General features: G+C 41.7%; 8 protein-coding genes across 8 annotated transcripts; 3 read left to right on the plus strand and 5 right to left on the minus strand.

Annotated features, from left to right (window-relative positions):
* Window positions 1-6,766: 6,766 nt before the first annotated feature.
* Window positions 6,767-9,255, minus strand: FMAN_13171 (uncharacterized protein; the record flags this gene model as incomplete). The annotated part of the gene is made up of 2 exons (XM_041832606.1): window positions 6,767-8,902; window positions 9,088-9,255. 2 exons carry the CDS (start codon window positions 9,253-9,255, stop codon window positions 6,767-6,769), a joined length of 2,304 nt encoding a protein of 767 aa, XP_041683053.1.
* Window positions 9,256-10,957: 1,702 nt separating this feature from the next.
* Window positions 10,958-13,219, plus strand: FMAN_13172 (uncharacterized protein; the record flags this gene model as incomplete). Its single annotated transcript, XM_041832607.1, has 5 exons — window positions 10,958-11,292; window positions 11,352-12,057; window positions 12,110-12,304; window positions 12,354-13,003; window positions 13,060-13,219. 5 exons carry the CDS (start codon window positions 10,958-10,960, stop codon window positions 13,217-13,219), a joined length of 2,046 nt encoding a protein of 681 aa, XP_041683054.1.
* Window positions 13,220-14,221: 1,002 nt separating this feature from the next.
* Window positions 14,222-15,866, minus strand: FMAN_13173 (choline permease; the record flags this gene model as incomplete). The annotated part of the gene is made up of 2 exons (XM_041832609.1): window positions 14,222-14,494; window positions 14,553-15,866. 2 exons carry the CDS (start codon window positions 15,864-15,866, stop codon window positions 14,222-14,224), a joined length of 1,587 nt encoding a protein of 528 aa, XP_041683055.1.
* Window positions 15,867-16,384: 518 nt separating this feature from the next.
* FMAN_13174 (uncharacterized protein) lies at window positions 16,385-18,275 on the minus strand (the record flags this gene model as incomplete). Its single annotated transcript, XM_041832610.1, has 6 exons — window positions 16,385-16,623; window positions 16,674-17,171; window positions 17,222-17,352; window positions 17,400-17,439; window positions 17,506-17,862; window positions 17,918-18,275. 6 exons carry the CDS (start codon window positions 18,273-18,275, stop codon window positions 16,385-16,387), a joined length of 1,623 nt encoding a protein of 540 aa, XP_041683056.1.
* Window positions 18,276-18,738: 463 nt separating this feature from the next.
* FMAN_13175 (uncharacterized protein) lies at window positions 18,739-20,806 on the plus strand (the record flags this gene model as incomplete). The annotated part of the gene is made up of 3 exons (XM_041832611.1): window positions 18,739-18,852; window positions 18,898-19,329; window positions 19,385-20,806. The coding sequence occupies 3 exons, from the start codon at window positions 18,739-18,741 to the stop codon at window positions 20,804-20,806; spliced, it is 1,968 nt and encodes a 655-aa protein (XP_041683057.1).
* A 192-nt stretch (window positions 20,807-20,998) lies between these two features.
* FMAN_13176 (uncharacterized protein) lies at window positions 20,999-22,418 on the minus strand (the record flags this gene model as incomplete). Its single annotated transcript, XM_041832612.1, has 6 exons — window positions 20,999-21,381; window positions 21,438-21,514; window positions 21,564-21,940; window positions 22,000-22,079; window positions 22,136-22,172; window positions 22,230-22,418. The coding sequence occupies 6 exons, from the start codon at window positions 22,416-22,418 to the stop codon at window positions 20,999-21,001; spliced, it is 1,143 nt and encodes a 380-aa protein (XP_041683058.1).
* A 579-nt stretch (window positions 22,419-22,997) lies between these two features.
* On the plus strand, window positions 22,998-23,802 carry FMAN_13177 (uncharacterized protein; the record flags this gene model as incomplete). Its single annotated transcript, XM_041832613.1, has 2 exons — window positions 22,998-23,426; window positions 23,473-23,802. 2 exons carry the CDS (start codon window positions 22,998-23,000, stop codon window positions 23,800-23,802), a joined length of 759 nt encoding a protein of 252 aa, XP_041683059.1.
* A 227-nt stretch (window positions 23,803-24,029) lies between these two features.
* On the minus strand, window positions 24,030-25,821 carry FMAN_13178 (uncharacterized protein; the record flags this gene model as incomplete). Its single annotated transcript, XM_041832614.1, has 5 exons — window positions 24,030-24,375; window positions 24,428-24,695; window positions 24,753-25,095; window positions 25,149-25,411; window positions 25,464-25,821. 5 exons carry the CDS (start codon window positions 25,819-25,821, stop codon window positions 24,030-24,032), a joined length of 1,578 nt encoding a protein of 525 aa, XP_041683060.1.
* Window positions 25,822-27,100: the final 1,279 nt, after the last annotated feature.

Here is a 27,100-nt window from a genome sequence, read left to right on the forward strand (position 1 = left end):
TTATAATTTTCTTATTATTACTATTAATATTACTAAAAAAGGTAATTTAGCTAGTCTTTTAGTTAATATAGGGGTTCTTTTTTTATAGCTAATTAATATTTAAAAGGATATTAACTTCTTAATTTAAAAAAAAAATATTAAAATCTATTTCTTAATTTTTTTTTTAAATAAAAACCTTAAAATAATTAATTTCTTAATTAATAATTCTATTATTATAATTAAATAATTAGCCTTTTATATTAATAAGTAAATAGGGTTATTATTTCTTTCTTTATAGTAATTATAGCTATATAACTATTTTTAAATTAATAAAATTTTATTTAGCTTTATAGTTAATCTATATATTTAGCTATTTTTTTTTAATTTAAACCTTTAGTATTAGGCATTATAGTATAGGATTTTTATATAGTCTTAAAGCATTTATTAATTTAAGTCTCTTTTATTTTTACTTTTTACTTACCTATAGCTCTATTTTTATAGAAAGTATATTACTTTTCCTAAATCATTAAGGTATATTAACTTATAGTCTTTATTATTATATTTAGTTTTTATATAATATTTTATATTATCTTTTAAGTTAAATTTATTATCCTTTAATTATTAATATAAATATTTTTTTAGTTTTATATTAATCTCTATTAGGTATATTTATCTTTATCTTAAAGGTATATCCTTTAAGTATAGGCTATCTGCCTCTTATTATCCTTATAGTTTTTTTATACTTTTTAAATTAGTATTATTAACTAATAGTTTCTTTAAATATATATACTTTTCTAAAGTGATTTCTTTAAACTCTTTTTCTATTTTATTAATTATCTATTATAATTATTTAATTCCTTATAAGAGGTTTTTATTTCTATAAATCTATTAGTAATAAGGTATATTAAACTGTATTTTTATTACTTTAAGGTTTTTATACTATAAGTATATTAAATATCTTTATATTTCTTACTTTAAATAAGGTTAGTTATTTAGTATATTAGGTATAGTAATTAGAAAATAATTGCTATTTAGTTTATTTTATTTATATAACTTATATTAATAGTTTTTATATAATACTTAAAATACTTTATTATATTTAAGGTATATTAGTATTATTTATAGGTTATCTTTATCGTTAAATACCAGTTCTAAATATAATAGATTTATTATATTACTAATATAGTAAGCTTTAATATAAATTATTTCTCCTTTATTTATATTTTTATATTCCCTAGCTCTTTATATATAGAAGTCTTTTTATATTTAATATATTTATTTTCTATATTTATTATATTTTAGTTAGTATTTTTTAATTTATTTTTAAGTAATTTACTTATCTTTTTATTATAAGTCTTATATATTAGCTTATATAGCTTTTCCTTTATATTTTATAAATTATAAGCTTTACTATTATCTTTATTAATAATATCTTTTTACTTTAATTTCTTATTTCTATATAGCTTCTTTTTTTAGAAGTATTATTTTAATAGAGATATTATTTACTAGCCTTAATAAGTAGCTTAGTTCTTTTAGGTTAAGGGTAATAGCCTTTCTTTCTTTAATAACTTTTGGTATCTATATTATTTTAAGTTTTTACTGTTTCTTAAATTCTTTAAATTTATTATTTCTTTTTTTTTATTTTCTTTTATATTATTTTTTATAGATATATTTTTACTTTTTAAGATCTTTTATATATTTATAGTAATTTTTATTTTATATCTTTTTTTTATATTTCTTTTAGTCTTTTTTAGTAAATATATTATCTTTCTTATATTTAGGTATATAGTCTTCTAGCTTAATTTAGGTAATATTTAAATCTCTATTAAACTGTCTATTATATTTACTTTATGTTATTTTTAGGGTTTAAGTCTATATAACTATTTAGGGTTTATACTATTAGGTTAGTCTTAAAGTTTACTTACTATAGTTAGGGTCTTATAGTTTTTTAGGTTATAGGTATTAATATATTATATATCTAAACTGGTTATAGTTATAGTATTTATATTTAAATATATTATATAGTTTATAATTTCTATTATTTAGTTAGGTAACTTTTAGAATTATTAGTCCTTTATATAATCTATATAAGGTGTTATTTTAATTACTTTCTTATTATTATTATTGGTTTTAAGAGTTATTTTAGTTATTATTATTTTATTATTAATTAAAGTAATAGAGATTAAAGTTATTCCCTTTTTTATAGTTTACTCTCTCTTTTTTATATTTATACTATTATTTATTAATTTTAATTACTATAGTAATATATATAGTTAAGTCTTTAGGCCTATTAGCTAGATATAGTTTATTTTTAACTTCTTTCTTTAGGCTTTAATAGTAGATTTCTATAAGTAAGTTATTATTTTATTAGGTTTTAGCGGCTAGCTATTAAAACTTAACTAAATAGGCTATATAAGACTTATACTGCTTAAGTGTAAGTAGTTTAGCTGCTGCCTGTCATTTTTTATTAATTACTTTAAACTTATTTTTTAATACTTATTTAAAATTCTCTTAATTTTTAAAGATATTTTAGGTATCTTAATTTTAGAGGTTCTCTTTATTCTTAAGATAGTCCCTTATAATTAGTTTAAACCAGTCTTTAGTATCTTTCTAGATTAATAATATAGTAAATAATAGCTTTTTAATAGGGCTATTTAGCTTATTAGGAAATAGTTAAAAATAACCTTTTATTTAGATAAAAAATAGAATTATATTACTTATCTGTCCTTTAAAAGGTTTTAGCTTTAGTGGCTTAAGTGCTTCTTTAGTGTCCTTTTTATAGTATTTATAGTTACCTCTTTTATTAGTTGTAGTTAGTTATATATTTATTTAAGCCTATAAGGTATAGATAGTATTATAAAGCTATTAGACTTTAGCTGCTATTTTTATATTATTAGGTAGTATTTTAGTATAAAGAGGTATTAAGATGCTAGTATTATTAGATATCTTAATAGTATAATATTACTTAATATATATATAGTATATGTTAAATAAGAGCTATTAATATATAATAGTTAGGGTTTTAAATAGAGAAATTAATCTATATTAGGTTTATATTTATAGAAATATAGGGCATATATATTAAGCTTAGCTAGATATTATATCTCTTAATAATTAAATAATATATATTAGGCTTATTAATATAAAGAAGTTTTATTAATAATTAGTAAGTTAAGTTTTATTTAATACTAAATAGATATATATATATACTGTAATATATATAAGTTAAATAAGGTCAGTTTGATTCTATTTGTAACTGTTTGTTATATAAGTTAAATAGTATGCATTTAATTGGTATAGGGTAGGTAGCTTTTAGTTAGGTAAAAAATAGTGGGGTGTATGTATATGTGTGTAAGACTGTGTTGGGTTGTAATATTATTAATATTTAGTAATTTTTAAAGAAGTTTTATTAATTAAATTAAAAGAAAAAACCTTACTTTAATTAATAATATCTATAGCCCTAGCTAGCTAAGCCTTTATTATAGTAAAAGATTTTATATTTTTAATTAACTTTAACTTATTAAAAGTCTTAATATTTTAATAAAATATCTTAAAACTATACTTATTTAATTATCTTTTTTTAATAATAAAGATGTATTAAGTAACTTAAATATTTATTAATTTATTACTATAACTATAATAATTTATTTTTAATAACCTCTTTTTTATATTTAAGCTAATATTTTTTAATTATAAAATAATCTATTATATAAAATTAGTAAAATACTTAAATAAGCTAAAAAATAACTTTAATAAACCTTTTAGATTAGTAATACCCTTATTATTGCATTTTTAACTGCAATAAGTATATTAAAAATAGTACTTATAGCCAGAAAGGGCCTAATACTTTAACTTTTAAGAAGTATAATAACTATATAATATAATAAAGAAACTAGTATTTTTAATTAAAATAGCTTATATATAATAGTTATAAGTAGCCTTAAATTTTAATATAATATTAAAAAATAAAAAGAATATTATAAAAATAAATTAAAATATATTAAGATTATATAAAAGGAAATATAAATAAATAGGTCTTAAAGATAAAACTAAAAGAAGGGAAGAAATTATATTATAACTAAATAGGATATAGCGCTTATATTATATATGTCCTATTAATTTTTATTAATTATAGAATAACTTATATTATATTAATAAAGACTTACTATAAGCTACTTACTAACTTATAATAGGCTTATAATTTAACTTATAGACTTACTGCAACCCTGATTTACTTAACTGTAAGCCCTTATAATATATATATATATTTATTTAATAATTTAATAGAATTTAGCTTACTAGCTATTAATAAGACTTCTTTATATTAATAAGCCTAATATATATTACTTAATTATTAAGAAATATAATATTTTAGCTAAGTTTAATATATATGCCTTATATTTCTATAAATATAAACCTAATATAGATTAGTTTCTCTATTTACAACTATAACTATTATAATAGTATAATATAAAAGTTAGCCTAAATAGCCTTTATTAATTTTTAATTAAATTTAGTTTTTAATTTATTAAAAGACTTTCTAATATTAAAAATATATAAATATTTTTTTACTTTAATTTATATTAATATAATATAATACTAAATATAATATATAGCTATACCTTTATACTTTTTAAAATAATCTTTAATAAGAGTTTATTACTTAATCTATATATTTTTTTTAATTTTATCTTTTATTATAAAGCCTTTAAGGCTTTTTCTTTTATTTTTCTTAAGTATTTAAGTTTACTTAATATCTATCTAAAAAAGAATTACTATCTCTTATTATTAAAGAAAAGTATTAATAATATCTTTATATTTTAAAATATAATTAAGATACTATAAACTATCTTTTATATACTAATTATATATATAGAGATTTATTTATAAATAATAAATATTAAAGTGCTTACTAAATCTATAATTAATACAATCCTTTAGACATTACAGTATAACACTATAAATAAGCTTGTTGGTAGCTATATATAACCTTAACATTACCTTAATGACGAGTTAGCATTATTTTCCAGCTGCTAAAGATCCATAACGAGTCGCTCGTCGGCTACTCCCTACTTAAGAAAATACAATCTAGAGCAGTAATGCAGCGGCGCCTTGGTTTGAGACTATTATAGTCTAATATATTAAGATTCAGTCAAGTATATTTGGTGCCGCCTCGAGAAGAAAGCTAAAGACCTCTACTGTGATATCAAAGACGTCCGCGATAAGCTCAACATCCATAAGCCCGTGGCCTAATACCAACAGATCGTATATGGAAGACTTGCTAGCAAGGACGTGAAAGAATCACGGTTTTCATTAACCTATATCGTCAAGGATCTGCGGGAACTTGATTCTATCGCCAAGAGAATATAGTTGGCGGTAAGTTAGACTTTAATCCTTACCCAAGATGATATTGGAGTTTCTGACCTAAGGCCAAAAGATCAACACAAGTCTTTCACTTCAACAAAGTGATGTTACTAATCATCAAGCAACTGAAGCCACTAGAGAAGGAAAAACTGTTATGACTTTTACTTTTGCAACTATTCTATTCGTAAGACGCATCCTTAGAACGACATAGCAGGCTTTTAGAAGATACTGACGGTTAAAATCAGCTTCCACTATCGTTCCTGTCTTCCTTGTTTGCTTTAGACGTTGCCTCATTTCAACAAGCTCCAGCTTAGGCTTTCTACATTATCTGTCAGTCCTCAGTTTTACTAAACCTTAGGTGACTATCCCACTGACAGTAAGAAATCTAGTCCTTATGTCTATTGGCATATCTACAATCTTAGGCCTTGGCGTCTTCTACTGGGAGAATGTCAAGCAAGTCCGGGAAAACATCCTTTATATTACAATGACTGCATGCAAACACGCTTTTAAACCCACATTAGACTTATAGATGGTTTCAAATGGCATTACAGATAATAAGAAAATAACAAATAAACTTAGTATTCTCTTGAAGACCGAAGGTCAGGAGCAGGGGATCATGAGTCGCTTCAAAGGCCATGGACGGAGAATAAAGATCGATGAGGTCGAGAATACAATTACAAGAAGGGATAAGACATTACGAGACTTATACTAGTATTTACTATTAATCTCTTTTAGTTTTATATTATATAAATATATCTAAATGAAAAATTAAATATTTAGACAGTTATTAATTATATAATAGAATATTTTATTAATTTCATTAACTATCTATTAAATAGAGTTTGTCTCTGGCTTTAGTTAAAAGGTTGGGAGTGGGAAACTTAACAGTTTTACTATTACCTGAGTTTTCCTTATCGCTCTCCGAATTGATCCATATACCTAATGTTGGCTGGAATCGCCCTCGGAACTCTCGTAGATGATTAGGTGTTAGGATCTCTTCGTCCCAGTAAAGAATGTAGTTAATAGCTTCTCCAAAGTCGCTTTTCTGCTAAGGAAACATCATACCAAGTAAGTCTTTGCAGGACAGTTCCACTTGTCCCCGTCTTAGAAACATTCTAACCCGCCAGTCCAACTCCACCATCATGACTCTGTCCTCATCAAGGTATTCAATGCGTTGCTTCTCATCACCACTCTCGAAGTCGATCGGAATTCCCACAATTGAGGGATTGTTATCGTCTTTCCACCGATGCTTTATATCAAATTTCAACCAGAATCTTGGATTCGCTCCGGGGAGAAGAAATGAGGCTATAATTGAGACATAAGGGCCCCGGTCGTTGGCGACAATACACCGCATGAGTATATAGTGCCAACAGGACGTGCTCTCCGCTGCTAAAGGTCCATTAGGATCGCAAGCGAGGTCGAGTTAGACATTCAGGATCCTTTTAAGCCCTCGAGCGATACTATTTCGTTCTGCATGGCTCGATAGTGCACCCTGACATACAGTCTGTACCAGCAGGGGCAGTGTAATATGTTTTCGTACTCCGTCTATGTCAATTGAGTGTTCCTGAAGAGCATAGTCGGTTATGCCGTACGAAGCACTAAAGAGGCCCATCTTACACGCAAAGCTGGCTTGTATCGTGTGGTGGATCAAATCACCCCTTATCCAGTTGATGTCGATAAACTGAAATTGCGCTGGGGTGGAGAATAGGTCCTCGGCTACCTCGACTACGTTATCTAAAAATTCTGTGAATCTCGAAGAGTCTGCGGCGTCGTTCTTTGCAGCATATGCTCCTAAGAGAGTGCATATATCATAATCTAGGCTTGGAGGAGGAAGCACGTAGATTAGATCACCCCAGGGGAAGGCCAAATCATTGTCTAAATTAGAAGCCCCGTGACGATCTTGATAATAGTGCTCGTCCATGGTGGCAGCTTGGATATGCGCCAGGAACGTGTGACAAAGGGCATCTAAAATATCGAGGCCTTTTAACTCAGTAGCAAATTCTCGCTTAGTCTGGTCGCTTTCGAGATATTCAATAAATTTGTGCGTGAATTTAACAGAATCTCTCAGGGTTTGGTCGACCGGCAGCGAATATTTGGGATACGTCACTAACTGTATCTCGAGCAGCCCTTTGCATTTACCGTAGATCTTCTTCCGGGCTCGCTCCAACCGGTCCACTATCTGGTCTTCTTTGAGCTGCTCAAATCTTTGACTGAGAGCAAAATCATGATTCTCGATGTACTCTTCCAAAAAGGAGATGCGGAAGATGGGCCAAGCGGGAGGGCACTCAAGCGCGACTGACAAGATCATGTATGCCTCCTTTCGATCATACGGATGAACAGAGTTAAGAAGGTGCTGGAATAGGTCATTCAACTCAGTTAGAAGCGCTTTGACCTTGTTTTGCAACTGCGACAGTCTATCTCCACTCAGGAGCCCGTCCTCAATGTCTTGCAAGATCAGCTTGAGCCACAAAAATATGCCGTCCGATCTATCAACAAGATTAGACTCAAAGCGTGCTAATTTATCAGGAGCTGCCAATTTCTGGTAGGTGTCGTTGTTTTTCAGCCTGCCTCGCACAATTCGTGACACGTCAGATCGCGTCAGCTCGTGCAAGCGGAAATTTGGGAAACTCTTGAATGCTTCTTCAAAAATGGGCCATTCTCGGCTCGAGACGCACGTCTTCACATCTGTAGGTCGTGCTAAAGTCCATCGCAGCAGTTCCTTTATTAGTGATGCATGGTGCCCGTGAAACTCATCCAAGCCGTCAATGAAGAAGACAAGCTTGCGGTTGCGATACACCTCGTCGCGGCCAATGAGATCTGTAAAGGCGAGGATGATATCATCCGAGGAATCAAACGTGACTGCGACATTACTAAGAGTGGCATCCCAATGCCTTGGAAACGCGAGAGGGATGAGCTCTTGAGCATTGGAGAGAGTTGAATAGAGAAGGCCACGAATCAAACCCCTCAGGCTCTTCTGTAGAGTTGTGCCGGGATTCCAAAAGAAGAATTTACCAAATACAAGCGACTTGTCTGCAGCACAGATATCGAGATACTGCTTGGTTTCCCCCTGCTTACACAAATATTTCATCAAGGTCGACTTTCCTGAGCCTGGCTTTCCAAAGATATGGGAGATGCCGCTGCCGTGTTCGATCCAGTCAACGAAGTTGTCACGAGCTCCGTACTTTTGCATTGGTTTGTAAGATGTGGTGTGATGGCTGTAAAACGAACGACCATTGTCCTCAGGGTCGTCACTATCGTCGTCACTATTGGATGAGTCGAATATCCACTCGAATGTCTTATCGTGGGCCTTGGCCACATCATCGTATCTCTCATCCATCGAATCGAACCGTAAGGCACTAAGGATGCAACTTCCCCGCACCTTCAACGTCGCACGGTCTGACAAACTGAACACCTCCCGAATCTGCTCCAGGGCGTCGAGGCTGAGGAACTTGACCTGTAGCCCAGAGCGAAGGGCATCTATGTTCCGGCGAAGAGACGTGATCTCAGCTTCGTTAGACTGGCCATATGTTAGCAACTGGTTGAGGCGCTCTAGAGATTCCTGCATTCAAGGGTTAGTCAAAAGAATGTAGCATGGGACTGTTCTCCCAAGTATTCCTCATACTGTGTCATTGTTGAGAGCAGCAAGTCAAGTTGCTGGCGGGAACTTTCAAGCCTCTTGTGAAGATCGTCTTTCTCTTTCTTCTTGCTCCGGTCGCGGAGTGCTGCTTTCATGCTGCTGCGTACTGAATTCGGCTTCTTGGCCTTCAGCTCTGCAAGCAGGTTCTGAAGCTCGTCTGAGATGCTGCTGCATTCTTTAACAAGCTCTTTCAAAGCTATTTCATCCTTGCTCAGATTTCCGCTTGGTATCTTGCTTTGCATGTCGGCAATGGTCGTGGTGAATCGCGTCGTCATGACGCTGAGGCTATCATTTTATTGGACTTGGAGTCGTAGATTCCCTTAGTTTGGTTTAGCAATCTGAATCCGATATCAATGAAAGTCAGAATGTTGCCAGCCAGGCCGATGGCAGTGAAGGGATCCATGACATTTCATCCTTCTCAGCTACCGCGCAGCCGAGATTAGGTGAAATGGTAGTAATCAGTATGTATATGAGATCGGTAGATTTCAGAGTGAGATTTGAAAGTGAGATTTCAAAGTGAGGGATTTTAGAGTGAACGTGTTGTCAGATTACAAGATGGAGTATGTAGTACCGGGATTATACGTCCTCGCCAAGGCAGATCATAGGGCTTTCTCACCCATGCGATGGCCGCTAAAGGATCTACTACCTCTGTCATAGATATAGTCTGTAAGAAGAAGTACCTTGCCTTCGCTGTGACATCCAATATATTCTAGCTAGCCAAATTTGCTTACGCCGCTTTAGGGTTCTGCCAATTGCATTGCTGCTTCTTTCATGTGATGTGATCAGTTTAGTCACCTATTGGCTCGGATTCAAAAGTGCCCGCAATACTGCAGGAGCTGAGCTGTTGTGTCGCTTAATTCTCGAATGCCTATTGGATATTAAGTGCTTGTTCCCTCCAATCGCAGCCTGACCTTCATGTCAGTTGACTGGAAAATGACATGGGCCTCATTTTGTCTTTTATCTTGTTACGTGTCGCTCATCTTCTCTCAGCTACTAAACATACATCATCTAAAAAGGGGTTTCTCACCTGTAGACTTGGCTATTCGAGAAATCAGATTTACTGCGGTAAGGAGCGCAAGAACAGCAGAATAAATTTGTATGGTATTCCGCGCATTAGCCGAGCTTGATTCAAAAACAAGGCCCCGCATATTACATGCATACAGTTGCTCTGGCGGATAGGTAAGATTGTGACATTTAAGTTGATGTCGCTGAGGTTAGCTGGAGATCGGCTCTGAAAAGAATTTAAGCTGATAACCGTGAGATAGCTAATACATTCGGAATAATGTGACCGACGTAAATGTGTGAAGATGCTAAATGGGTACATCATTAATCATTAAAGTATAAACACAGACCTCGTGAAAAAGATGGCTCGTAGGAGGCTGATTTATGAAAATGATTTACTTCAGATAAGTCAAAACTACTCACAATCTTACTGTTTGTTCGATCTCAAAACAGGTTTCCTAGTTGAGATATATCCAATATTTGCGTGAGCTATAGGTTATGTTAATTAGATATCCGTAAAGTTATGCCTCAAGTCACAAACAGAAATAATGAGGACACAATATCCTTTTTCGGTAGTATAAGGTTCTGTCTAAAAAGCTTCCACAATGACCAATACATCTTTATCGCAAGGCAATCATCAACGGTGTCCGTCATGTACCAAATCCGGGCACATTTCTGCAACTTCTTGTGTTGTCAAGTAAGCCAATCAGATCGCACGGAACCAAGCATAACTCACCTCATTACCCACTTTCAGCCGGCTCGAGGATAGCTTAGCTTCTCTAATCCCTGCTCCTTGCAACCAAGATACGCGCTAGAGCCCAAATCCGCCGCCGGGCGACACGTCTTGGCATGACACTAGCTCCAGACGGCGTTAGGTTATCATGAGTTCTGGTCCGAAGCGGCTTAAAAATCCTCAACCTCGCTCTTCTTCTGTCTTTCCCCGGTATACTTCATCTTACCCCAGAAATCACCAAGATGTCTCAGCCTCATCCTCTAATTCCTCTCTCTGTTGAGGAGACGAACTTGGCCCGCGATGTCATTCGCGCCGCTTATCCTCAAAATGTCCTGAAGTTCCGGGTTATTTACCTTGAGGAGCCTGCAAAGGAGATCCTTGCTCCTTATCTCGATCTTGAGCATGCTGGAAATGTTACCAGCTCCACACCCAGACCTGCTCGTGAGGCTCGAGTCCATTTCGATACAGCTCATGGTGGCAAACCTCCACAATCGCATGAGGCTATCATCGACCTGAACACAAGAAAGATCAAGCAGATTGAGTCAATCCGCGCGGATGCTCAAGCGGCTTTCACAAGGTAAGACAAATCACTATAATGTGTCTGACACGATGGCAGCGACTGACGAATTACTGTAGCGAAGAGCTGGATGATGTGCGAATCATCTGTCGAGACTCCCCTGTATTCAAGGAGCGCATCGCCAAATTTAACCTCCCTCAAGGCTTTGAAGTCGTCGTTGAGCCGTGGCCATATGGTGGTCTCGACGCCGCTGACGACCCCAACCGTCGACACATGCAAGCCCTGATCTACGCTGCCGACAGCAAGAACCGCGAATGCAACTTCTGGGGATATCCTCTCCCTATCATCCCCGTTATTGACGCCGTGACTCGCGAAGTCATCCGCATTCATGAAGTTGCTACTGGCGGAGGAGATGATCCTCACACTTTCGCTGAAGGTGACTACGCCAAAGTCAATATCGATCACATGACACCGTCGGAATATGTTCCAGAACTTCTGCCTGGTGGTCTTCGAAGAGACCTGAAGGAGCTCAATGTTGTTCAGCCTTCAGGACCTAGTTTCAATGTTGAGGACTCGAATGTGATCAATTGGCAGAAGTGGAGTATGCGAGCGACCTTTAACCCTCGTGAGGGTGCGGTGCTACATGATGTTCGTTTCGACGGCCGAAGTGTCCTCTACAGACTGTCTATCAGCGACATGACAGTTCCTTATGCAGATCCTCGACCTCCGTTCCACCGAAAGCAGGCTTTTGACTTTGGTGATGGAACGCTCGGAGATGCTTGTAATAATCTGCAGCTTGGATGTGACTGCTTGGGTGTTATCAAGGTGAGCGATCTTGTTCTCACTGTAGAATATTTGTGTACTGACGAGAGCCCAGTACTTTGATGGTGTTTTGGTTGATCACAGTGGTACAGCTCGCACGACCAAGAATGTCATCTGCCTTCATGAGCAAGACAACGGAATTAACTGGAAGCACACAAACTGGCGCACTGGACGGGCTGTTGTGACCCGCAGGCGAGAGCTCGTGGTGCAGTTCATCATCACCCTAGCCAACTACGAATACATCTTCAACGTAAGTCATTTCTCCTCTCGCTACAACAAACCGACTGACACAACACAAGTATATCTTTGACCAAGCAGGAGCCATCACAGTCCAAGCCCGCGCCACTGGTATCGTCTCCTCCGTCCTCATAGAAGAGGGCAAGACGGCTCCATGGGGCAACGTCGTAAGCCCCGGAATCCTCGCGCAAAACCACCAACATATCTTCTGCGTACGCATCGACCCCGCCATCGATGGTCACAAGAACACCCTCGTCCAGACAGAATCCCTCCCCATGCGCATCGATGCCTGCACCAACCCCAACGGCAACGCCTACCAAGTCGTCACAACACCAGTTACAGCCTCAGCAGGTCTTGACGCAAACCCCTTCACAGACAGGACCTTCAAGGTGCAGAATATGGATAAACTTAATCCAATCAGTGGACAGCCTGTGGGGTATAAAATTCTGGCGCCGGTCACGAGGCCGTTGCTTGCGGATCCCAATTCCACGCAGGCGAAACGGGCGAGATTTGCGCAGAGACATCTGTGGGTTACTAAGCATAGAGATAACGAATTCTATGCCGGCGGACGATATACCCTCCAATCTGTCTCGGAGGTTGAGGGCGTTGCGGATGCTGCTGATAGGAATGATGATGTTTTCCAGCAGGACATCGTGCTATGGAGTGTGTTTGGACTTACTCATAATCCAAGAGTGGAAGACTGGCCAGTCATGTAAGTGACAAACAACATTGCATTGAAAGTTTGTCTTGCTAACCAATACTATTTAGGCCCGTCGAGATTCTTGATCTTCACATCAAGCCTGCCGATTTCTCTACGGCAAACCCGGCAATTGATGTTCCCGGCAGGAAGAACTTTACGTCACAACTGACAAATGCCGAAAAGGCCGAAGAGAAGTCATGCTGTGCTGAAGATAAACCACGCCTGTAGAATACCTTGTAGGCAGAGGGGAGAGCATGCACTTGTATGGGAATGAGTGTTATTTATTGCAGGCCATTGAGCATGAAATGAGAGTGCTGGTAGACTATCGTCCGTAAAACTCACGACTTTCTATTATCAAATGTATTTAAAAGAGACAATCTATAAATAAATTTCTTTATTTATTATGAAAGCTCTGTTTTGGTATAAATAGCGACCACCTTCTCTTGTAATACGGGCCGTGAAAGAATTCCTTTGTTTTACATACACTTAAATTACATCTTCGACTCTCGGACCACAGAGCAGTCATGATTAGACGTGAAGCGAAACTAGATGAGAGTATTTCTGAGTCATTGAACTCTGATCTAGAAAAGATCCTTCCTCATATCTACCGCGGTGAAGATAATGAAGCCATTGTCCAACCTGGCTTGGATCGCGTGGCTCAGAAAACGGCCGACGGCCGACGGGCACCACCTTTCTCTTTTTGGTTTAGGTCAACGGCGATTGCGGGGAACTAAACTCGATGTAGCATTCCCAAGCGATGGACGTTGGCCGATTCCCCACGGGGTACGACTTGGTATCGCATCTTCAAAGGCTAGATACTGGGGTTGCCAGTTGTTGTTTCGATATTCCGTACAGCTCCAGTGTATCGGGGAAATCCGGTGGTAATTTACGAGTCTCGGTATGACGGCTGATCATGAGTCATTGCCCTCAGTTTTGTGCCACGACGGATACATTCTCTGTTGCCTGTTCAACGTGATGACCTTACAAGCGTTACACCTGTGACAGTTTCGGGGGTTACAACGTATGTTTGAAATAAGTCGATGTCTTGCCATATTATTGCAGGAACACTCATATCATGAAATGCGTCACTTGTACCGTGAACCCCTTAATGACGATCAAGTCAAAAGTAGAAGAAATATCGTATCAAAGCGCTTCCCTGGTAAAAGCGGCAAACACGCCTCTCTCAAATAAAGTGATAAAATATAGTTACAGCTCGGTTCATATCGCCTTCTAGACCTCTGCATCTATCTTGTTGACCTTCGAGTCATTATCGTCTCCTAGCTTATTTCCACTGGCTTCTTCAATTCCGCTGACAAACAGCGCATCTTCGTCGAAAGTAGGCCCCTTGAAGTTATGCCTTCCATCGACGAACCATTGAATCGAAGAAACAATTATGATGACTGCAAATGCGACCACTGCGTAGTTCATGTTGGAGGCTGTAACATCGCTAACGGGAGGGAAGAGGAGGAAGATGGTGATGACGATCGTGTAGGCAATACCAACCTAGATCCAGGGTCAGTGAAAGTCCACGGACAGATTTCTTTGCTTTTGGGGTACTTACAAGATTGCAGGTCCAGCCGAGCCACTCTGGTACCACAAACGGTCGGTTGTCCAATAGTCCTTTGCGTCCTTGGAGACAGTTGATGGCAGGGGTGACGGCATATGAGATAGCGAGAGCGATAACAGCAGCCGACAAAATGGCGTTGAGGGCACTGGTTGATCCAAGATAGACGAGTCCAAAGATGATAACGATTGCGTTAGTGAGCAAGAGGGCGTTGACTGGAATGCCCCATCGCTGGTCAACCTTGGCGAACACTCGGGAGAAAGGTAGGCCTCCATCGCGGGCAAAGGCGTAAACAATACGGGTACTTGTGGCCATGATACCAAGGGTACCAAAGACAAGGCAGATCATGGGGAAGAGTAGTAGGCAAACAGTACCAGCCTTGCTGTTCGTAGCCTGGAGGTAGATCTCGACGAGAGGACCAGTTGGGGAGGCGACGACGGCATCTACATCTTTGATGACAAAAAGAAGACATACAAGGAAGGCAAAGCCTGTGACGAGACCCATGGCAACACAAGCGACCATAATGCGAGGTCCTCGAATGCAGGGCTGGGGAATCTCTTCGATCATATGCGCAACGGCATCGAAACCCGTAAGGCCAAGGCCACCTTGCAAGAGACCCAAGAGGAATGCGACGCCTCCAGGCCAGCCAGTTGAGTTGATGAACTCTCCAAAGACAAAGCTGGCTGGCTGGAAGTCAGGGGCACTGGTGGCCAAGACAGTGATGGTAGTGGCGAGGAGACCGCAGACTGACCAGATCAGCGCGATCTTTGTCATCATCGGCAATCCTGAAGCCAGGAACAGGTTGAGAAAGAACCCGAGGAATGTGTATAGGAGGAACAGCAAGAAGTACTGCCATCGTGTCGGTGCGAAGTCGGGGTCGTACATGGTGATGATACCGAGAAACAATTGTCCGCCCAGAACACCACCAGAAGCAGACAGCGCAACCCATCCACTAACATTAACCCAACCAGTAACCCACGAGACAATAGCTACCCACTTCGGAGGCGATATGATAGCAGCCCAATGATACTGCCCAGCACTGGTAGGATAACAAGAAAGAAACTCGGCGTTCGAAACAGCAAGCGACAAACTGCCCACTCCAGCGGTGACCAGTCCCCAAATAACTGCTGTAGGACCACCGCTAGGCAAACCAACAGACAAACTCGACGCAAGCGCAGTCCAGGAATTGAGGATCGAAAAGGCAAGGCCAAGCATAGAGACAAAGGAGAAATTTCTCTCTAGCTCCTGCTTGTGGCCTAGCGCTGCGAGTTGAGCGGCATCGCGTGCTAAATCAGCGTCGTGATTCTTCATGTTGCTGGAAGAACACTGGAAGGAAGAATAAAGGGTGATGAGCGCGACATGGAGAAAGGGGCGAGTGTGGATTTTGAGGTTTTGGATGATAGATGAGTCGATCTAAAGACGGCGGATGGAGATATGCTATTGGCTAGGTGAGGTTGTGTGATTGGTTGGATGTGATCGCCCGTCGGGCGACGATAAGGATGATAGTGGTTGTGGGGAGATGATCCACCTGAGTTATCGGAGATTGCGGGGGAGCTACAGGGTTGGTGGCATTGAATTAACTGAAGTTAATTACATAAATTCCTTAAAGCTCAGTGGATTGGGACCGTTGGCACTGAGATATCTTAGAGTGGACGAATTTTAGTCTAGTGACTTAGATTATGCTTTATTATAATAAGGTAATGTCTACATGGTAGTAAATGTGTTTAGATAGTACAGCTTCACAGAGCCGATCCTCGTTTCGCAAAGTTATATCCTCGAAAACCCACCAACAGCCCAGCTCCAAACACAAAAACTCTTCGATGCCCTGTTCAAAGTTTGTTAGTTCCGACCTGGAAAACGGCCGTGTTCCATTCCTCGAAAAGTCCCTCTTGAGCACCTGTATCGAGAGCAATAATTGGCACCTCAGTAAGATCAGGTTTTGGTCCTACCATAGGCGTGCCCACTAGAGTCGACTCTGCTCTAGTTGAACAGTTACCGGCTAGCGACGGAGGTTGTGAGAAACCCCCATTTTGCATAACCGAGAATCTCGCCTTAAACTGCTTTGTTTCTAGCCTATAATTAGGTCTCACTATTCAGATGATGAAATGAAATACTAACCTTGATCGGTTTCGAACTTTAGATGAAACTGCCTCGATCCCTGTGGAGAAGGCATGAGGTCCACTGCATTAGACTCGATTCTCCTTCCAATGTCCCAAGATAGACGTCGAATACGTGGGATTGTGACAGAACTCTGGAGTTGGGCCAGGTTGATCTCATCATGCTCTCCCGCCGAGGTCCCTGAAGATATATAGTAGGTGAAGGTGTTGGTCGTCGTGCCATCTCGCTCAACCCTATGCCAGAACCGTAGCATTTGTCTTCGAGCAACGATTCGGCCATCGGCTTTTACCTCGACGGCCTCGAAAGCGCCGACGAGTTCTCTTTCGCGGAGCGTCGACTGGAATTTATCGCAGGCTTCTCGGTCTTCGAACTTGTACTTTGGATCGAGACGATATATGTGGTAGCCTTCGCTGTCGACAACGGTGACGAGGTGTTTTTTGAGAAAGGAAACTCTCTTGGAGGACTTGTTGCGAGTCCAAGGTATGGGACCGTAAGGTACTAAGCGGGTCAGTAAGTGCCTTTTCTGGGGGGCACGTGGACGACGGTACCGACGTGTGTGACATGTATAGTACAGTCGCCATTCTGGTATTGTAAAATGCGAGACTCGTCATCTCGAGCCATAATATGAAGTCTCCTGAGGCGTAGTCGTCTATGCTGTTGCAGTGCACTCTCCAACTCCCTAGTAAAGGTCAGTGCAAGAGAGGTTATACGGTTGCAGTTGCGTACAATGTAGTGGGTGCGTCTTCATAACTGAGTGTTGATCTACCTGTAATGCATCCAGACGTTAGTCAATTATCATCCCAACTTAAGCTGAAAGCAAAGCTATCCATACGTTTAATGTTCGGCATTGGGTAGTCGACGAGATCGTCAGTGCCTTCCTCCACCAGCCCCAGCTCTGTCCAACATGTTCTCAGCTCATAGTCGATGCTCCGAAGTGTCTGCTCGGTAGCTTCCTTATCGTCAGCAGTTTTGAGCTTATGAAGCTTCACCGTTATCTGCTGTATATGTTCTGGTGCAACTTGGTATTGCGACGGCGGTGCTGGGTCTGTCAGGGCATTATTGTAGGTTTCTGCGACAACTGTCGTATCCTCTCTCCCGGATGATAATAGAGAGCGGTTAGGGTTATTTCTGCCACTGGAAACATCTTCATAAGTAACATGTTCGTGGGGATCAAGAAACGCACGCTTGCCTTAGAGAACTTAACCAGCAGGGCACCAGAATCGGGGTATAATGCGCGTCTATACGAGTCTTGTACTTTACAAGCTTCTGATTATTCCTGAATGTCCAAACACCCCGGATGACAGTGGTAACCACTAGGCCTTTCGATGAAGTAACCTGTTGCTGAAGGAGTTCTTTGCATAAGGTCAGTGTCTCCTCGATCTCGTGAACATCATCCTCATGCAAGATGTCATGCAAGGAATAATATGAAACATCGTTTTGAAGCGCTTCAAGATGGCGCTGAAGCCGCACAGCAGATTGTCGAAAGTCCCTAAGCTCCTGTGGAGCGTTTTTGAGCCGCTCGAAGCTCTCGATGACCTGGTCTGCTAGTGTAATAACCTGCAATACCAGCGAGACAACCGCTAAGATAGTCCCAGGATCCATGTTTGCAGGAACATGTTGTAAGTCGTTGCAATAAGCGTGGGTCTGTGTGATAAAATTGTCAAAGTTAAACTCCGTGAGGGTCCGTGAGAGACACAAGGTAGCGATCGTCCTGTCTCAGGTTCCAGGGCGAGGGATCCGTTTCTTGGTCACATTATCACCTCCTATAAAATCTGCCTAGAAGCGGCAACCAATGCGGCGCCAATGCAGCCACTTTGCTGCGGCTTCTTTTAATATCTATCGCGATGGTCCAACGTCCTGCCCACGGGGTTGTGTGGGGCTCTGTGATTCGAGGGATAAATATGTAAGCAAGGCGCTCTCCGACCAAGTGGAATCACTGCGGCTGAAGCACAACAGACGGCGAACCCTGTCAGCCTTAAGACCAATTGATTCATTAGTTAAATCATGAGTCCTTGGGCCTCCCAATTTTCGCTCGCTCGTCATCTCATTATGCATCGAGTTCACCATGGATCCCCATCCTACGCACATCGAGTCCACTTCTGCAAAGAAGTCCAGAAGACGATGCCGCTTCTGGATTGACTACAACGAGGAAGTGAAACATTTAGTCGAGATCGACTACGTAAGTGTCCACTATCTAAGTCAACGGCCGCTAACCCCCATTCAGAGCACGCGTGAACGCGAAAAGCAAATCACAATGATCGTCGACGACGGCGGCTTCAAGATCAGAGTCTTTTTCGTCGCTGCTTCAGGCTTCCTTGCGTCGTCTTACTCTCTCTTTTCTGTTGACATCTTGTCCATTGCCCTCTTTTATGTCTATCCGCCTTGCGACAGGCTCGGACAAGACCCCAGTCTTATCATCGATGAACTCACTCTGACCGGCACGATCTTGGGGATGCTCTTGATGGGGCATCTCGCCGATCGATCGGGAAGAAAGAAGTGGTATGGAGCCGAGTTGACGATTCTCATCGTCGCTACTATTGGCATGGTGCAAGCCTCTGAGGGCTATACAGCCGTCAAAACCACAATCAGTTCAATGAATATTTATTCCTGGATAGCCTGGTGGAGGTTCCTGCTCGGATTTGGTATAGGGGCAGAAGTAAACCTCGCTTTCATCATTTACGCAAGAAGCTCGGGCTAATAATCATTTACAGTATCCACTATCCAGTATCATTACTGCGGAATGGGCATCAACCGAATCCAGGGGAGTTATGCTCTCGGCAGTCTTTTCCATGCAATCACTAGGGCGTCTATTATCTTACACAGTCAGTCTGGGCGCCTTGCGCGGGTCAAACCCGGGTGATGACGAAGAAACAAGGAGACTGGCAATAGACAGAGTATGGAGATGGACTGTTGGAGTTGCTCTGATTCCTGCAGCTATAGCCATCTTGCTCCGTTTGACTATACCCGAAACACCGAGATTCTACGCTGGAATTATGAAGGATCCACGCAAAGGTGTTTCAAATGCGATGAAACTGTATGGACGAAACAAAAGCATTCAAGAGGTTGGTAGAGAGACCGATCTTTCGACAGGCAGATCAATGGAAGAGGAGGAGCCGTGGTACACTTGGTACAGCAAAGCGTGGGATTACTTGACTGGACCAAAGAAAGGATGGAGACCTTTGGTTCTCATATCTCTTCTCTGGGCCATCATGGATGTTCCCTGGTACGGCTTGACGATGGACCTCAGCAATACGTTGGCCACGCTGGTTCATGATCCAAGCTCTCCCAATGGAGTGATGCGACATTTTCGACGGGCGTCTGGTGATGGCGTCGAAGGATGCGGAGATGACCCATGGAACAAAGATTTCTGGAATCGAAACAACACCATCTCCAACATGATCGAGCAAAACGCCCTCAGATCTATTTTTATTGTTTCTATTGGCTCACTGGCTGGTAGCATCGGGTCAATCCTCATTATCGACTTCTTCCGAAGAAAGGTGATTCTGATTGCGACATTCCTAACCATCACAGTCCTCCTTGCTATAGCTGGAGGCACGCTCCTTGGTGCCAGCAATCCTCACTACGCCGCTGTCGTCTGTTATGGAATCCTTCAGTTCTTGTTCAACCTCGGTCCCAACACCCTCATCTTTGTGCTAGCCGCGGAGATATTCCCAACTACTTATCGAGGAACATTCAACGGCATAGCCGCAGCTTCAGGCAAGGTCGGTGCTATTATTATCCGTGTTATTATTTTTGCGACAAGACATGGGGACGAGGAAAGAAGTCTTGGGATAAGGCTTCTTGCTCTAATGCCTTTAACGCTTGTATCCGCTTGGTTGTCTTGGTATCTACCTGATGTGCAGGTTATTCCAAAGACTAAGCCTGCTGAAACAGTGTCCGAGCAGCAGTCAGCAGATGGCCAGAACTTGCCTCCTTTACCTATTCTTCAGGCTGAGAGCCCACACTCGGATGCTATTTCGTTGACCTCCTCGGATAGCCGCTCATTCACAGGTCCAAGCAATGAAGGTGGTAAGGGATCAAATTTAGTGGAAAGGCTGAAGAACATACCCCTTGAGGATATTGCAAGGAATCCAGGCCAATCCAATACGGCTGAGATAAGCACTGCGCGATAATATGTATCATTACATGTAAGCAGGCATTTGTTAATTTACCACATCCTACCTATCTCCGGCTTGCTTATAAAATTATCTCGAAAAGCTGTTCCATTGGCCTCAAACGAATAAACTCAGTAAAATGTACTATGCCCAAATACCTCTCAACCATGATTTATCGAGTTGCCTATTCATGATAATATATCCTTCTTTTTACGACTCTTCCCATCTTATATCCTTCTTCACCGCAATAGTACCCAACGGAATTTCATCCACGGCCACACCTTTCGAGTGCTCCACCACAGTATTATGCTGATTATGATACGTCTCCGGCCACAGAACAGGCTCCTCAGCCGAGTCATTATCGTGTAGTCTTCGAAATGGTCCATCTTTGACAGGACCTTTCTGTCTGTCTGCTGACTTTTGGCCGCTGCCTCTAATTGTGATAATTCCCTCTTTACTGCGATCTTGTGTAGTTTTGGTGATGAAGCGACCGAAGAGGACGTATAAGAGCGGTTGCATCGTTGGGAGACAGGCGCAGAGGAGGCCGACTGATGGTTCGATGACTGTCCAGATCCAGGGTGTTGAGATGAGTTCTGTGCATGTCGGTCAGTATGGCATCGATTGGTAAGGGAAGACATGAGGTACTTACTTGTGAAGTCTGCTTCTTGTCCTGCTTGGAGGAGGGCCACAATGTACTTCAACCGAATGCAGCTGATGATCACGATCCTTTACGAAATGAGCACATTTCTTCTTTAAATTACACCCAGAAACTTACAATCCACCAAGCAGAAATATTCCTGCAATAGCAATCTTCTGCGATCTCGGCACCTGGACCTTCGACACCTCAAAGACCGGCAACGCGATAATCATAGCGTCCATCACAATATTCGGTATCGAGTTACCGATGAAGAATTTGTTCTTATCCAGGCAGGTACCCTCTTTCATGAACGGCTTCCAGGCTTTGTCGACGGGCGAGCATTGGAAGATGGATGCGAAGATGATGCCTATCCACCATGAAAAGGTCATTCCTCCGAGTACGTAGCCGCCGATCCGCATGGACTTTGTTGGGAAGATTCGGTAGTACATTAAGAGGATGCCGACTTTAATGGTGCAGAGGACTGTGCCGTAGACGAATTCGGTTAAAACAAGACACTGTTTACGAAGAAAGGTGTTAGAACACTCGTATTGCGACGGTGAGGATAGTCAAATACCAATTGAGCTCGTCCAAGGCGATTTGGATCTTGCATCATGTTGACCGCCAATGGCTTGCCAACGCCGCCGTATGTTACAGCTAGAGCAACATTAGTTTACGCACTGAGTGCAACTCAATTCTGCAAGGGAACCAACATGCAATCGCAACTCCAGCAGTCGCCCAAAGCAATGGCTAGAATTTCCGTCAGCGCTTCGTGGCGTAAGAGGATCGAGAAACCACAAATCTTACCAATGACAAGAGTATCATGAAATCATCACGTTCGAGGGCCATTCGCTTTCGGTGTCGAGCCCATACTCTAATAGCCACAACGCCGAAAGCGAAGGGTATACAGACTGCGCTTACTATGATGAGAGAAGGCCCTTCATTATGATTCAAGACCTCAGGCGGAAGAGATGGAGTCGAATTATTGCCAGACATAATGCCGATGGTAATAACGATGCTAGGAAAGACACTAAATCACCAAAACAGCTAGGAACGAGCCTGGGGAGCGAAGCGTGAAATATGGTTTGAACTTACCACCGACAGTGACCAAAATGGGAGTAGGCATTGAAACAGCCGATTCCTGACTCGTTCGTCGCTTAGTGCAACATAATGCGGCACACGCGGGCTCACGGCATTCAAAGGGACAGATCCCACTGCGCATGCAACCCTGCAAGGCGTAGTCAAGGGTCCGGTACCAAACCCGCGGTGTTAGTGTGCGGAAGAACAGGGGTGCAAACTCTAAGTCATATGTTGGCCCATGGAAGGATGTTCAGCCGCCGAACCTCACCTCACTTCCCCTGAACCGTCAGTCAAGCTTTTAGTTCTATGGAGATAGTGCAGGGATGCATTACGAGGACATGCACGTTGCTGAAGAGATCCACGTGGTCCGGTATCAGCTGTTTTCTGCAAAGCCTGCATCATGATATTGTGGCTAATTATAAGAACTATGCTTGGTCCCTTTTATGATATGAAACAGCCAGCCACATCAACTCACAAGCGCAAGCGTCACTGAAGATGAGCGACAAACCAGTTCTACTCTTCGTTCACGGAGCATGGCATCCCCCAAAATGCTACGACGCCATAAAATCCGCCCTGACCAACCTCGGCTATGAATGCATCATCCCGAAACTCCCCTCTGTAGGTCCTGAAAGTCACGGCGTCACATGGGAAGCAGACAAAGCGAAGATCATCGAAACAGCAGAGCCTTTCTTCAAACAAGGTCACGAAGTCGTTCTCATCGCTCATTCCTACGGCGGCATTCCCGCGACTGCCGCCACTGAGGGCCAAGGCATAGGAGAACGTTCGAAACGCGGCTTAAAGGGTGGATTCCACTCGATTATTTTCTTAGCTGCGTTTGCTATCCCGGTCAAGGGCTGGGATCTCATCACGACGTTTGGTGGGGCTTATCCGCCCTGGCTGCAGGCTGGCGAGAAGTACACAAAGGTGAGAAAGATCAAAGCGTTCGCATCGTGTCGCTAATGATTTGCAGAACCAGATTACTAGGATGGCAGAGGGAGCGAGGCAGAGTGTGTACAGTGGATGCAGTGAAGAAGCGATAGATAAGGCTTTGGAGGCTACGGAGCCGCATTCTCAGGATGCGTTTGAGACGAGTCTGGAATTTATCGCATCGGATATCACTATCCCGAAGACATATATCATTTGCGAAAATGATCAGCTTATCTTGTTGCCTCTGCAGGAAAAGCTTGTGGAGTCAACGGCTGGGATGAGGTCTGCAAGGCTGGCGGCAGGCCATAGTCCGTTCGTGGAGAAGACGGAAGAAACAGCAGATCTAATTGTAAAGATCATCGAGGACAAATAGATTAGACTAGCATGACTCATAGAATAGAAGCGAGACTGTCGGTCCTAATTGATAGGATCGGGCCCGTCCTTGCAGGGCTGTAGTGCGTGACTTATCGGCCAACATCCGTGCGGCTCCGCAGATTTGGCCCGCGTTTCATCGGTCCCGCAGATAGGTTCCGCAGCCACGATTCATAAACCCAGCCAGGAGAAACAGTAGTCTTTATTTATCCTGAACACTTGCATCGTCTAGTTGTTCCCCGTCGCAGCGCCCCAGATCCAAGCCGCCCAGCTTCCCAGCACATACACGAACAGCGCAACGAAGCAGACCTTGCTAATCATTCTAGCCCTCCTGCCGGTGGGTCCCTGGCTCTTTTCTCTTCTGTCGTTGATCAAATCCCCGCGCAAGATTCGCTGTTTTCGAGAGTACTGCAGGATTTGAAGATCGGGAGCCCAGAAGGTGCCGATCAGCATCGCTAAGGATACAACGGTAGAGGCGGTAGCGAGGAAGACATAGACAATGGTCACCCTGTCGTAAGAATCACCGTCGGCATCTTGGATGACGCCGGTGATGATACGAATGATGATATTAGTCCTAATCTATCGTCAGCCATTAGGATATTTGCGGGGGGCTGGGTTTGACTCACGCGTTGTTCATGGTCACCTTGGCAGCATAAGCAGTACCAAAAACATCTTGATGCCACATACTAGTTCGAATACCCTCGATAATTGTAACAGGGCCGAACGTCTTGAAGATAGCGTAGAATGCATATGAAGCAGCTGCGCTGCTGGTTGTAGTGCCCCAGTTAATGAGTCCCATCGATAGTAGCATGCCAGTGCCGCAAATAGCCATCTGTGTTACACGATGACCATAAGTGTCGATGACAGCTCCGATCAAAGGACTGAGGAAAAACCCTATGTGTCTTGATTAGTACCTCAACTCTGGGAAAATGACCCATGGGGATGGCTTACCTGCATACTGCGACAAAGAGGCATACCAACCAGCCGCCACAGCATCTACTCCGAAACGATGCTCAGCAAGCTCAGTGGCATTTTGAGAATAGATGTTGGAACAGCTTGTCTGCACCATCGAGAAAAGCATAATCGTCCAGAAGACCCAAGGCAGTTGAATAATTTTGTTCATATCGAACTTCTTATTCTTCTCCACCAACGATTCGCCGGTCGCTGGATCAGGAGGCGGGCGAAAGCGCTTGTGTGCAGTCTTTGTAAAGAAAAAGAAGAAAAGTGTGCACAGGTTTGTGAAGAATGCAACGCATGCGCCGATCCAAAAGACCCAAGCAAAGTTTCCGGTATTCTAATACGTAGTCAGCGTCCATCTCTAATGTTGGTTCCTCAGAGACTCCTTACCTTGGAGATGACGTTGGCCGTGGAGCTTCCGACAAAGCCACCGATTCGAGCGATACCAATCTGCAGACCGATAGTAGTACCAAAGCCTTCGCCAGGTGCAAACCATCCTGCAAATACTCTGTAGTACGCGATTTGAGTGGCAATGTCTCCCAATGCTGCGGTGACTTTGCCAAAGATCATGAGGGGAAATGACCTACATGTCGCTGCGCCTGCGATGACGAGAGCGCCGGCAGTCATGATGAGGTTTCCGTAAAGCATGGCACCTACATGAATCAGCAAATGATATTCAAGTGGATGAGGATCAACAAAACTTACCAGCACCGCCGATCCGATCCGTCAGAATGCCAGAAGCCATCATCAACAGCGTGACCAAGAACTCCTCACTGGCCTCTAGCAGCGCGAACTGCGTGTTGTTGATGTCCAGTTCCTTCTTGATGGTGCTTTTGAGTGATGATGTCAAACGAGCAGACCAAGAAGCGCCAAAGCTGATGAGACAGATGAGTAGGACGGAGCCAAGTCTCCAAGTCATAGGGACAATGGGCCGGTCGTCTGCATCTTCAACTATTGAGTCAGAAACAGCATCCTCAGCCTTGGAATTCTCGAGAGCTGGATCAGGAGCGATTTCAGTCAGACCTGAAGAAGCCTCATGCTTCGCAGGCTTTTGGTCGCTCATAGTGAATAATCCGACCAATTGACGAATAACGTCTCAATATGTGTGAATAAGACCTTGGATGACGAACCTCTTGTCAAGGGTGCTGATCCTATCCTTATATGGCCAGAAATACCCTCATTCTTGTTCATTTCCGCTTCCATGGCACCATTCCGCAGCTTTCATCATTCACCTCTTACAAGCTAGAAGCACTAAACTTTTAAGCTTCTTTCTCAGCCTCTCTTGGCAAGCTAATACGAATTTTAGTCGTCACCAGCGTCTTGCAATAGGGCGAGAAAGTTGACAGATGGGTCCATTGCGCGAATTTATACACGCTAAGAGACGAAAGTTCGGCTAGTCTTAAGCTTCTTTAATGTCAAATGGATCATCTGATAACAACAATCTTATCCGATGGATCAGATAAAAGATTTTGATGGATTTGGCAGGGGTTCGCGTGCATTTAGCTATCTTGGCGTGGATCAAACGAGAAGAAGTCGGGCCCATGACCGCCGAATCGATGTTTAAGCGAACAAATTTCTGTTCTAGAACCTATTCTGCACTCCACTTAGAAGTCGCTTGTGTCTTGGCTCGGCTGATGGAGTACTACTCTTCTCTATCTCCTTCTCTAGCTGTCACTGTACATGAAATACGCTTTACTTATCCTGACCCAGAGTCTGTGAATAGACTTGAGAAGCTTGACATCGAAGCTGAACGTGCGTGCCATTGCATTGCACTCTTGTGCCAGTAATACTCTCTATGGCTTTAGCTAACTCTAATTTGTTCAATATTCGTAGAGTATCCATCAAAGTGTTGAATAAGGCGAAGGCCAACAACGATCTGGCGTTCCTTGACTGGCTCAGCGTAGTATATTTGCTGCGCTACGATGAATGTCCCGTTGTCTCTCTCTATCTATGCTTTCGCATTTCCTGTTACCACTTTCACAAGGGCTTGTTGGGTTTACATATAAAGTTACCTTTGTTCTAGGGTTGGTTTTTGGCACGGTATGTATAGCTGTGAAGCCGGTAACGAAAAGCACTACCCGCTTCCCGGTGAGATCGACGTCGTATCGCCACTTTGCTGAATGAATGATAGGACCTTTGAAAGACTTGATACTAGTGATAGCATGCCGCCTTGGGTTAGAGAATAATCCTGTTGATGAGAAAAGGAACTGCAATTCGTGTAAAAAGAGATGACCTATTTCCATATCACAACGGCTTACACACCATCGAACTCGCTTCTGCTTCTCGAACGACTCACACCTCTCAACCTAGGCTCCAAAAGTCACCCGGCCTAGAAGAAGATA

This window comes from Fusarium mangiferae (assembly GCF_900044065.1).
Source record: "Fusarium mangiferae strain MRC7560 genome assembly, contig: FMAN_scaffold007, whole genome shotgun sequence".
NCBI lineage: Eukaryota > Fungi > Ascomycota > Sordariomycetes > Hypocreales > Nectriaceae > Fusarium > Fusarium mangiferae.